The 12,396-nt window shown below is 39.7% G+C and overlaps 1 protein-coding gene across 2 annotated transcripts in view; it reads left to right on the top strand.

Annotated features, from left to right (window-relative positions):
• The first annotated feature begins 2,420 nt into the window (after positions 1-2,420).
• stat4 (signal transducer and activator of transcription 4) overlaps positions 2,421-12,396 on the top strand; it is a 30,626-nt gene continuing 20,650 nt past the window's right edge. Inside the window, exons 1-2 of one of the 2 annotated variants that reach the window (XM_036132725.1) lie at positions 2,421-3,316; positions 9,076-9,211. In XM_036132725.1, coding sequence (XP_035988618.1) covers positions 3,189-3,316; positions 9,076-9,211 — 264 coding nt within the window. In that variant the 5' untranslated portion in view covers positions 2,421-3,188. The remainder of the gene's footprint in view (positions 3,317-9,075; positions 9,212-12,396) is intronic. The other variant, XM_036132724.1, reaches the window with a different exon arrangement.

Consider the following 12,396-nt stretch of genomic DNA (forward strand, 5'->3'; position numbering starts at 1 on the left):
AACAGCCAGCCAGGACCTTACCGCCTCCTGGTGAGGGGACGTGGTACTGCAGATGAAACGTTCAGGACGTCATGGACGTCGCCATATTGGGAAGGTCGTATGGACACATTCTGCGATTTGTTAACGAGTGTAAAAATAAACACGTGTGCCAGAACCGATCCAACTAGACCATAGCAGCTTTTTTTTTAAACCAATAATTAATTTTTAATAGTATACAGCGGTTTGCATCCACCCACAACAGCTACAAATCTTGATTATTTGGGGTTTTTCATTATTTATTTATGCCGTTCTTTTGCTAGTATGGAAGTGTTTTATTTCCAATAAGTTTTGAAAAAGTAGAATTGGGGGCACAGGTTTTGATTTACTGTGGGTTATTTATTCAAGTCGTTTTATCAGTTTGTCTTTAAGACTTTCATATTCTTCCTCTGTATATAATACATGTGCTCACGTCTTTCTGTTTTTAACCGCGTCTCTCTCCTGGACAAAGCCACTGAAGGAACTGTTCTGCTGCCTAGAACTGTAAATATGCTCAGTTTTTTTTTCATCCCACAGATTTTATTAGGGTCCCATTAAAGCTAATCTATTTAGCTGTAATTCTCTGGTTGGTTCCTCCTCTTATTAGCTCTTTACTCTTTCTTTAAATAGAAAGTACTCCTGGAACAATGCTGTGTTCTCTGTCTTCTCAAGCCCACAGTCAGTTGCTGCAGATTGCTGCTCACACTGAATCTGGATCTGCTACAGGTTTTGTCCTGTTAAAAGGGACGTGTTTCCTTCCACTGTTTCCATATACTTGCTCACTATGAGAGATTTCTGTAAAATTAATGAGAAAGCACCCGTCTACTGTTGACTTGCTGCATGCTAATTCAGGAGAATCTGTACAGTAATGACACAAAGTATATGTGGAGGAATAAAGATGAGTAGACGATGGATGTATACTGCACAACTTCTTTTTTGGGACATTAAATTTTTTTATTTGGGCTGTAGGTTGGGACTATATATCAAATTCATGAACAATAAGGTTGTGCCTTTGTTTTATTTCCCTCCATAATGAAGATATGAAATGCAGATGTTAAACCTTAGATGTGCTTAAAGAGCCTGACGAGCAGATGGAAGCTCATTATCTATGTCATGCAATGAGCCACTTTCTCCACTGGGTGTCAACAAAACAGTTTAAATTAGTGACAGACTGGATCACGGCAGCAGAACTGGGAAAATAGAAACATATCAAAACTGATTAAATGTACCATTTTCCATTCAACAATTTTTATAACGTCCTTTAACTAGCAGCTCATGATGAACTCCAGCATCTATCAGGTGTTGGATGAAAATATGAGGCCATCTGTTAAAAATTAAAGCTGATAACTGGACCCTGGAATACCACAGTGACCCAAAACATGCCAGTAAATACACTAAGGACTGGTTCAGAATCAAGAAATGAAAAGTTATTGAGTGGTCTAGTCAAAGCCCAGACCTTTATCTCATTGAGATGTTGTTGGATGTGTTGAAAGGGCAAAAAAAGAAACCTCAAACATCTCACAGGTGACTCGAAGGGTGGAGCAAAATTTCCTCAGACTGATCTTAACAATATCAAACATGTATTTTGAACACCTGAGGTTAACTCACACCTGGACAGGTACATATCACTGGGTGATGCTGGTATTGCTCCTGATGTTAACCTGTAATAAACTGTATGACGTAAAGTTCAATAACGGACTGAAGAATTTAGTAAAAAGTGTCACAAACAACACTGAAAACGTGGGTTTCAGTTTTTTTATTGTTTGATTCAGACTTTAAAGGGCATGTATGACGGAAAATCAACTTTTATGAGTAATTAACTGTGTTATGATGCTAACATTTCATAACAATCTGGCACAAAGTGGAGTTCTGGTCGATTCATGCATGTCTGAGTGATCCTTATGAATTCAGGTCTCTGAGCAGCAAACCCCCCCCCCCCCCCCCCCCCCACCCCCGTCCTGGAAAACGAGCGACCATGACGGTTCTACGTAGAGCAGTCATCACCCGCCCTCCTCCAGGAAGTAGCTACCTTGACCGCGCCGCCATGGCCAGTAAACAACAAACTGTGATCTGAGACAGAACGGCATCATTTCTGCTCAAACGTGTGACCAGGTGGCTCTTTTAGCCCCTGATCTGCACAGCCATGCTGCAGCGGCTCTACGGCGCCCCCACATGGAGCGAGGCAACATCGCAATGCAGGCAAGTGTCAGGTTAGAAAATTAGCACCAGAAAACAACTAAGATTTCATAATAAATTAATACTCTGTAGTGCCAAAGGAAATATTTCATCACATGTATGCCCATAGTTGATTTGGAAGGATTAAAAGCCTGATATAGAGCCTTTAAATAGAGATGAAGAAGGAAAAAGAGCCAACCGTATTCCCACAGCATGATTACTCCAGGAAATATATCCTACAATGCCTGATATGTCGCAGGTTGTTGGAGTGAAGTAGCTACTGATGAGCCTGTTACACTGAAAAACATCCAGTTAAGCTGAGAACAGAAATATTCCCACAATGCTTTCATGATAAAAGATGTTTCTACAACGGCTGAGAATCAGACGGACAGACCCCGCAGTCAGGGATGACCCGCGGTGGGTAGAGGGCCCAAAGATTGTAATCCAGTAAAAGTAGAAAGGTAGGTTGCAGTAAAACTACTCCTAGATGTTCCTGTTTCTGAATAAATGTTTGAGTTACTACCACCTCTGGGGATGAGCTAGTTTTTAGGTTCTCTGGAATGTTAATGTAATGTTTTTCTCTCTGTCTTTGGATAAGGTTTTAGGAATTAAACCTTACTGTTTAACAGTGAGCTGTTGTGTTTTGTCCAAGCTGAAACAGTTAAAGGAAATAAAGCGTATTGAACGTGAGTCAGAGTGAAAGGTGTGCTTGCTGTCTGTTCGTTGCTTGGATGGCGGGGGTTGGGGTGGTTTCCTGCTGATCTGCGGCAGCCAGTAAATGCGCTCTCTTCCTGAACTCAGCACTCTGTAAAACTGAAAGTCCCTGACAGAAGCAGGCGCACATGGTGACAGGGACTGACGGGAAAACAGTCCTCTGACGCCTCCAGTAACGGCTGAAGAGAAGCACATCCAGCTCTGTAGAGGAACCCTCCCAGAACCTGGACTTTCTGCCCCAACGCAGAGTTTGGAGAGTCTCTTGGTCTGGAAACACGAGCAGAATGAGTCAGTGGAAGCAGATTCAGCAGCTGGAGATGAGGCTCCTGGAGCAGGTGGACTACCTGTACGATGACAACTTCCCCATGGACATCCGACAGAGCCTGGCTGGCTGGATCGAGTCCCAGGACTGGTGAGTCCGGCTGGGCGTCCTTCATGCTCCGCATTCTGCTGCACGCTCTGCATTTAAACACACGTCTGCTTTCTGCCACTTGGAAGCAGTATTATTATCTTTATTATTTTTATTGTTGTCATTTTCCAGAAGGACATTTCAGAGAATTTTTCAGTTTGAATAAATCTGAGTTATTTCAATATGTAAATAAAAAGTCTCAGTTCATCCTTCATGTTTATTAATACTTTATTTCCATCCACCGTCACTTTCCAGGCTCATTTTAGAGTTATTCTTGGGCTTGGAGCTTGGCAGTGGCTCTCTTCCAGTCTGACCACAGCAGCTGCTGCGTTTGCTTAAGAAAAAATAAAGAAAATGAACATGTCCAAGATAGAAAATAAATAAATTAATAAAATAGTTTGACCTCTATATTGTTTTGGCTGCTAATAAAAAATGTAACTAAATGTGGAATAATGAAAACAGTAACTGAGGAGGACTGAAAGCTGAAATCAGTGTTTTTGTTTTTAGAACATTTAAACCTAGATTACAACAACTAGAGCGGAAGTTCTTGTGATCTTAGATTGTTTGCAGTCACGTGATTCCTGGTGAATCCTGCCTGAAATGTTAACAGCTGGAGATCAGCCAAGCTTAACCTGCTGTCGCTGTTTAAAAGATCCCAGTTCTCCAGACTCCCCTCAGGTCTCATTCCAAAGTCAGCTTCCATCAGATCCTGCAGGTTGGTGAGAAAGTTTCCTCTCTAAGGAAACCCAGCAGGTTGCATCAAGTCTCTCCAAGCAGCATTCACTCCTCCTGAAAGAGCGTAGAGCCACAGTGGACAGTCGTCTGCATTGTTGATGGCTTTGCAGCAATCCCTCATACTGAGCATGCATGAAGCGACAGTGGAGAGGAAAACTCCCCTTTAACAGGGAGGAGAACCTCCAGCAGAACCAGAACCAGGCTCAGTGTGAACGCTCATCTGCCTCCACCCACTGGGGCTTAGAGAAGACAGAGCAGAGACACAGAAAGCTCAGAAGCTCACATTGACCCAGGAGTACTTTCTATGTTAGAGGAGACAGAGCAGAGACACAGAAAGCACAGAAGCTCACACTGACCCAGGAGTACTTTCTATGTTAGAGGAGAAAGAGCAGAGACACAGAAAGCACAGAAGCTCACACTGACCCAGGAGTACTTTCTATGTTAGAGAAGACAGAGCAGAGACACAGAAAGCACAGAAGCTCACACTGACCCAGGAGTACTTTCTATGGTAGAGAAGACAGAGCAGAGACACAGAAAGCTCAGAAGCTCACATTGACCCAGGAGTACTTTCTATGTTAGAGAAGACAGAGCAGAGACACAGAAAGCACAGAAGCTCACATTGACCCAGGAGTACTTTCTATGTTAGAGGAGACAGAGCAGAGACACAGAAAGCACAGAAGCTCACACTGACCCAGGAGTACTTTCTATGTTAGAGAAGACAGAGCAGAGACACAGAAAGCACAGAAGCTCACATTGACCCAGGAGTACTTTCTATGTTAGAGAAGACAGAGCAGAGACACAGAAAGCACAGAAGCTCACACTGACCCAGGAGTACTTTCTATGTTAGAGGAGACAGAGCAGAGACACAGAAAGCACAGAAGCTCACATTGACCCAGGAGTACTTTCTATGTTAGAGAAGACAGAGCAGAGACACAGAAAGCTCAGAAGCTCACATTGACCCAGGAGTACTTTCTATGTTAGAGAAGACAGAGCAGAGACACAGAAAGCACAGAAGCTCACATTGACCCAGGAGTACTTTCTATGTTAGAGAAGACAGAGCAGAGACACAGAAAGCTCAGAAGCTCACATTGACCCAGGAGTACTTTCTATTAGATGGTAGTAGAGGATGATCTGCCTCCCCTGATGATGTCACAGCTAACAGAACACCAGACCAGGTGTACCTTCTATGAAGAGAAAAGCTGAAATAACAACAATCAATGCAGATTGGAGAGCAGTAGGAGAACTCAGCAGAGTGAGAGAAATAGGCAATGTGTCAGGTTCAAACAACTAGAATATTCATGAAACAACACAAGGGAAAAAAGACAACAGCGGTTAGTTTCTTTGAATCTTGCAAGGAGAAGCAGAGAGATGCGTTCAGTTACATCTCTGCTACTCTTCTGCAACATTCTCTGCTTCAGACTCACTTTTTATTATCACAGAAGACCCTAGTTACAGAACACATTGCAGGGCTTAATGAAGGGGGGGAGACATTCTGCAATGTGACCTTTAAAATAATAAACTAGCGGTTCAGTTAGGCAGAACAACAGTTAATCATTCAGTTCTCAGGAAAAGAAGTAATCACAGATGGCTGGGTGCATTCGTCACGATTACAGATAATAGATGAAAAAACAAAATTCACTGTGAGTCTGCCTCTTGCCTCTGTAACATAGGAGAGATATCAGTCATTAGAAAACACTTTAATATCTTAATAAGCTCAAAACTTAAACCATTTGTAATTGTAATGATAAATGCAATGTACACAGCAAATAAAATAAAAGATAAAGAGACTAGTAAAAATAATTCTAACACAATGTTAAAAAGACGCCTTGCCTATAAATACACTGTGAAAATGATACATTGTTCAAAAGATACACTGGTAAAAAGATTGAAAAAGAGACACTGTTCTAAAGATACATAGTTAACCAGATATGATCTTACAAAGAAACAATGTCAACAACATCCAGCTGTGGCTCAGTGGTGAATATTTGTCTTGCATTGAGAACCTTGTGTGTTCAGTTCCAGCTACTGCAAACGGTAGGGTGGTGCCTTTAGGTGCCATGTCAGTTTATTATTTCTTTTAAAAACTTGACTTTTTCATCTGACCTGATCTGATCAATAACGTGAAAAAAAACATTGCATTACATAAAGCTAAATCCAACTTTAACTTCGATCATTGTGCAATTGGGGATATTTTTAGGACATTTGCTTTGAGTTCTTTTGTTGATAATTTAATGAAATATATTTTTCTAAATGTAATAAAAGAGCACAGAAACATCCCAGTTTGTGTGTTGCCTGACAGATTTTATTAATATTCCTATAAATCAAATCTGTGTGATTGTATGAAGTCTGACAGCAGAAGCTTTGCGTCTTTGTCTGTCCACATCTTTGGAGACTCGTTGAAAAGCAGAACACACTGACTTTAATACCATCGTGTTATTCCTCTACTTCTATTTTTATTGGGTTTTAGGAACTAAGTATCTCATCAAAATAAAGTAAAGCAGGTAAAACAAGCTGATTATTTGGTTTACTGGGATGGTAGTTTGATTACTTCCTGAAGCTTTTGTTTACAACCTCCTCCACATCATTTCCTGTCTGTTCACCACAGATAAAGGGTAACGGGCCTCAGCAGCTACTATAAAACATTTAGACTGTGATATTTAGTTTTTTTTTCTTTATCTCGAGTCAAATGTTCACTCGCATAATAATGTAATATTCAACTGAAAAACATAGCAGTGTAACGTAATACTTTCTTCAGACATTTCATAAAGGCTGGTATAAAAGCTGCACACCAGAGGCAGAAGAGCATCCCCACAGTGAAACGTGTAATTATACCTCAGATTTTTGTCAAGGTGAAAACATCATGAATAGTTCTGGGTAGCAGTCAGTTTAGGTTTAAAACTTTTAAACCTAAGAATCCAGAACTGAATCTTAAAGGAAATCTGTGGTGTGGCCTAACAGGATTGTATGTCATTAAGTGAATTTTCCTCAGAAACTCCTTTAAAGGGGACATATCGTGCTTTTAATACCTTCCTGTTCACATTGAAATCATTCAGTTGTGGTCTATTTAAAGTGGAAGTGCAACGCTTTGGTCTGAGTTCCTTGTTATTTTTGCCTCACAGCTCCTCCCTTACCCCCACGTTCTAAGGCGACTTGTTTTGGTGCCGTCTCTTTAAATCTAAAGGAGGCTCTTCCAGCCCTGCTCCCCTCCAGGTGGCAGAGCGTTCCACTCCGTTCGGCCATTTTTGTAGTCTGCTGGGGGACGATGTGATAAACAACTGCACATTTAGACGTATGCATTTATAGCTTTGCCATCCTTCAGCTTGGACTACAAACCCTGCGAGAAATAAAAATAGCGAATTTGGGAAATCAGTTGTCTGGGAATTCATGACCTTGTTTTGCAGTTCTGCAGCAAATACTGTGACGTAACTGTTAAAAAATAAAACAATATAAAAGGGACAGACTACATTCTACTTTTCTGCTCTCATAGAGACTCCAAGTAAACAATAAGATGTATTTAAAGGTTAGAAAGTGGATTTTGCATGATCTGTCCCCTTTAAAACAAAAATGATAAATTCATTATTAGACCACAGAATTGGTGAAAGTGGCAAACGAGTCAAAGATTTAAGCTGAGCCGCTTAAATTGTGGTTTATTGGGCCTCTAAACTCAACCAGGGGACAGCTACTCTTAAACTAACTTAGAACAGTGAAACTAAAACCCACTCCTCCCAGTAAAGTCAGACCAGCAGGTTAGTCTGCTCCACCCTCTTCCTGCTTCAGCAGGTGTGACTGACAAACACAGAAATCTTTACATCATCTTTTTATCATGTCTTAACGATGTAAACAACCAGTGTGCCTCATTTAGGATGGTGAAATGTCATTGTGTTGAATTCTAAAGAAGCGGATTACATTTATCTGTAACCTAATTCAGGTGAACAACAAAAACCTAAGATAAAATTGCAGTTTGATAAAGTTTGAAATAATAGTCCTAAATAAGATGAAATAAAAACCGAAGAGATTACCCAGACTTCCTGGTGTGTGGCTGTGCAAACAGCCATTAAAAATTATTAGTTTAAGGCTCCACTTCTAAAATATTTGTTTTGTTTTTTTTGTTTAAATTAATAAGATCATTTTCACAAAAGAAAAACTGTTGTGAAATTATTTCCTGATCTAATATTTTTAGCACAGAAACTTGGCAAAGAGAAAGAGTGTCAGAACTCCAGCTGCTCTCACTAAACATCACAAACTCATCTGCAAACAGTCTACAGGGCTTCATGCTGGCCTTGTCTGTCAGCTGCTTTTCTTTTGCAAACAAGACCGGCCTTGGAGCTGAACTTTGTTGTGATCACTCCACCATATTAAACCCCACACACCTCACCACTGTCTCGCTGTTACTGCATCACCCCTAACGTACTTCTGCTCCACACCCAGTCGTGCCATACAGCTGTGAGCCACCAGGCAGGAAATCAAACATTCAAACCAGACAATGTTGCATTTAGTGGGTTTATTTACAAAAACCAGACAGTCTGAATGCAAACTGCAGAGATGTCAGGGAGGATGGCAGAGGCTTGGTCCGGGTCAGAGGGACTGGGTTGGGTCACATACAGGTGGTCAGAACCGAGATGGGGGACAAAATCCAGGGGCTAGGTAAGGCTTGTTAGTCACGGTACAATCCAGGTCCAGAAGCTTGATAGATGTCAGATAAAAGCCGGAACCATAACAGAATTTATGGCCAAGTTTATTTCCTTGGTCAAATTTCTTTGTCTCACCTCAAAGACATGAACTTCTTCTCACCCTTTCTGGACTGAAGTGAAGTCACAGTACTGACATTGGATAGTGGTGACGGCCTTTGTCAGTTAGAAGTTGGATGTTTGAGGCTCTGAGGTCAGTCGCTCCCAGATGTCAAATGTCCAACAACATTTAAGTCACCTCACAAAATATCTTTATCATTTAAAGTTTCTGTTACGCATTATGTAAATCATGTTCCTCTTCTTGTTATTTTCTGAACTAAGGATCTGTTTGTTGTTCAGGGATTCTGCAGTCAACGACGAGCCAATGGCTTCGGTTATGTTCACCAACCTGCAGACCCAGCTGGAGAAGGTCCGAATGCAGGAGCAGAACTTCCTGCAAAGACACAATATGAAAATTATTCAGCAACAGCTACAGGTAAAATTTACAAACGATGCCTACTTCACTTTTGTGTTTTTACATTTGAGAGCTGAACTTTCCTTACAAACCTGGAGTTTCAGTTTTCTGTTGTTTTTCAGGAACATCACGCTTTTGGTTCCTTTGCTCTTCTGGTCCTTCCAGTTTTTATGCTTTTTTCTTTTCATATTTGTTAAGATCACCATGCATGCACTGAATAAATTATATCATTTACTACAAGGTTCTGTTATTCAAGTCCAAACTTCACATGAACCAGTTTGTTCAGAATAAAAAGGAGTATCTGACCCCTATAAATTTTAATCTTAGCAACAACTGGTCACCACCAAGACTGAAGTAAAAAGAAACAAAATTCAAATTCAACTCAAGAACTAGAGAAGCAGGCCTTTCACAATGTCAAATTTTGGATTTATTTTATGAAGAAAGAGCAACCTAAATGAATAAATCAAAATTAGCATTTAAAATAATATTTCAGATTACTAATACGTTTAAATTCTTAAGTATTTTTCAGAAAAAAATGGGCTCCATGTTTTTTTTTTTTAATTCAGTGTAGGAGCCAGGGAAAATATACTGAGGATTTAAAAATAAAAATGATAGAGAACTCAGATAAAATAATGAGAACTTTAGCTTGCTAATTCTATAGTTTACAGCTAATTATTGTGAAATTTTGAACTGTTAAAATTGCTCATGCTCATGCACATTTATTTTCCCAATGTCTTAATCATAGTATAAAAAAGCAAAGGAAGTAAAGGTATTATGAATTAAAAGCGATTGATAAATTTAACAAAGAAACGTTCAGCTCACCATCTACATCACACAATCGCATTTATCAATTTTCAACAAATTTTGGAAACTTTCCAAAGAATGTCTTTGTAATCACAATTGTTTTACTTGATATTCTGACTTTAAGTAGCAAAGTATTGTTGGACATAAAAAAATCACAATAAAAATGTAATATTTATGCATAAATAACCATGTATTCTCCGAAGTTAGTAAAATTGTAAAAACAAATGTAATAAAGATCACATGATGCTCACCAACCAAAAGATATTCTGGGACAAAACTTACTTTGAATATAACATCAGAATATACAGTAAATGTACCAATTTGTGTTCAGGATTGAAATATAAAACTGACATAATTTTCATCTTGCCCAACAATTTCAGTTACATAGATGTGACTAATTGGGGGAAATTATCTCTAAATGTTGACCCTAACGTCTATGCCATTTGTAAACACATATGCATAGAAAGCTTATTTTCCACTCTAATTGTCAATCTATGAGCTACATGAGAGGAGTTATGAGTAAAAAATGTAAAACCGTAAACTTTAAATCCAACATGACGACTTAAAGGTGAGGCTAATTTATTGGGTCCATCTTTTTCATGCTGCCAAGTTATAATTGTTTTATCACAACCAAAATTTCATGCTTTCTTCACAAAGTCAACAATTTGGCTGGAAATCTGAACTTAGCTGCTAAAGTTTTTTGTCAAAAAGGCCATTTTTGATCTACACTCTATGGCCACTTTATTAGGCACGCCTGTTTTGTTGCTTGTCAACATGTGAAACCTTGAACCAGATGAGCTACAGCAACAGAAGATGACACTATCAGCTAAGAACAACAAACTGAGGTTACAATTTACTCAGATCCACCAAAACTGGATGATAGCAGTTTGGACAAACACTTCCTTGTTTCAGACTTGTTTCAGCTGCATTAGAAACAACACGGCTGCAGAGATCCATCCTGCCTTCGTTTAATGGTTCAGGCTAGAGGCCATGGTGTCAGGGTGTAATAAAGTGGGCAGCGAGTGTAAAAAGACCACTGGAAGAAAGAAGGAGCAAAGAAAAAGTCTCTAAAACTGATAAAATTTCAGCATGTTGTCGATGATTACAAAGGAAAGGAGGAGGAGATGCTGAAAGTGTCCAACGGAATGATTTTTATGCATTTCTTTATTTAAAAAACTTTCCTTTTTAATATCATTTAGTTTCCCAACCCATGAATAATTCTGTCTGGATTCACATTTGTCTCTGTTATCGTCTACAGGAAAAATGTCTCTCTTTGCTTTCGTAAGCATCACTATGAAACATTTAGTCACGCTTACAGAAACCAATTTATTCCTGTTGAAATCTTCCTGCACTTTGTGAGCAGTAACACAAAACCTCTGCCATTAAAACTGAAAAAAGTTTTAATGGCAGAGCGGAGGACAGACGCGTGCCTGATCCTGTCGACGCTTGGTTTTAAAACATTAAGCAGAAGTAGCTGATGCTGTTTGGTGCAAACTTGCTAGAAGTGAGAAGGAAGTAAAATCTAGTTCATGTTGACTTTAAATGAGCTTTAAACATGGTTTCTTGTTCTAATATTGTTGGATCAGGAAATGTTTTTGCCCTTAAACCCAACTATCCAATTAAGAGAATACGTTGTAAATATCCACCTGAATGCAGATGTGCATGGATCAGATTTTGTTCCCCTGTTTTAGGTTATTTCATGCTGAGAATGCAGTTTGGTTGAGGAGTTCTGCAGGATGTTTGGTTGAGGATGCACACGTCAGTAACATGAACACATCTATCTTGTTCTTGAAAAGATATTCACCTTTGCAGAACGAGCCCGTGAGGCTCACACCGCTGTTTCCGCTCTTATGTGAATGTTTGTGTCAAAGTAAACATGTCAGAGAGGAAGCATAGCCTCCTGAGCAGTACTCACTGGTGTTTGTGGTTTACTGCTGTCATGTGTCTATCTAGATCCATGCAACACATGAAAAGTACAAAAACAGAGACTTTGAGTCGTATTTTTGCTTACACTTTAATTCTGTCTTGTTTAAAATTATCTCTGTTGCTCTTGCCAAGAGTTGCATCCGTTCCATTAAAAGCACAGCAGCGAGAGGTAAAAACCAGAAGCGAAAAGGGAAGTAGACTTGTGATCTGTAGATGCTGGAAGCACGAAAACAAACTAAACCTGAGCTCATCAGTGGCAACCATCTCTCTCCTGAAAGTGTAGGTGTGCGTCTGATCCTTTGACTTTCCACTAACGTCTGCGATGAAGTCTTAGTCACTGCTGTGGGTGAGGGGAAATTTTCCTCTCCCCTCAAAGAAAGTTTCTGTGCTTTTCTGAATGGGCAGATGCTCAGACCAACACCACGCTCACAGTTGTAAATGTCAAGCAAAAGCATTATAGCGGTGAGAATACCGCT

This window comes from Fundulus heteroclitus, unplaced genomic scaffold (assembly GCF_011125445.2).
Source record: "Fundulus heteroclitus isolate FHET01 unplaced genomic scaffold, MU-UCD_Fhet_4.1 scaffold_53, whole genome shotgun sequence".
NCBI classification, from domain to species: Eukaryota; Metazoa; Chordata; class Actinopteri; order Cyprinodontiformes; family Fundulidae; genus Fundulus; species Fundulus heteroclitus.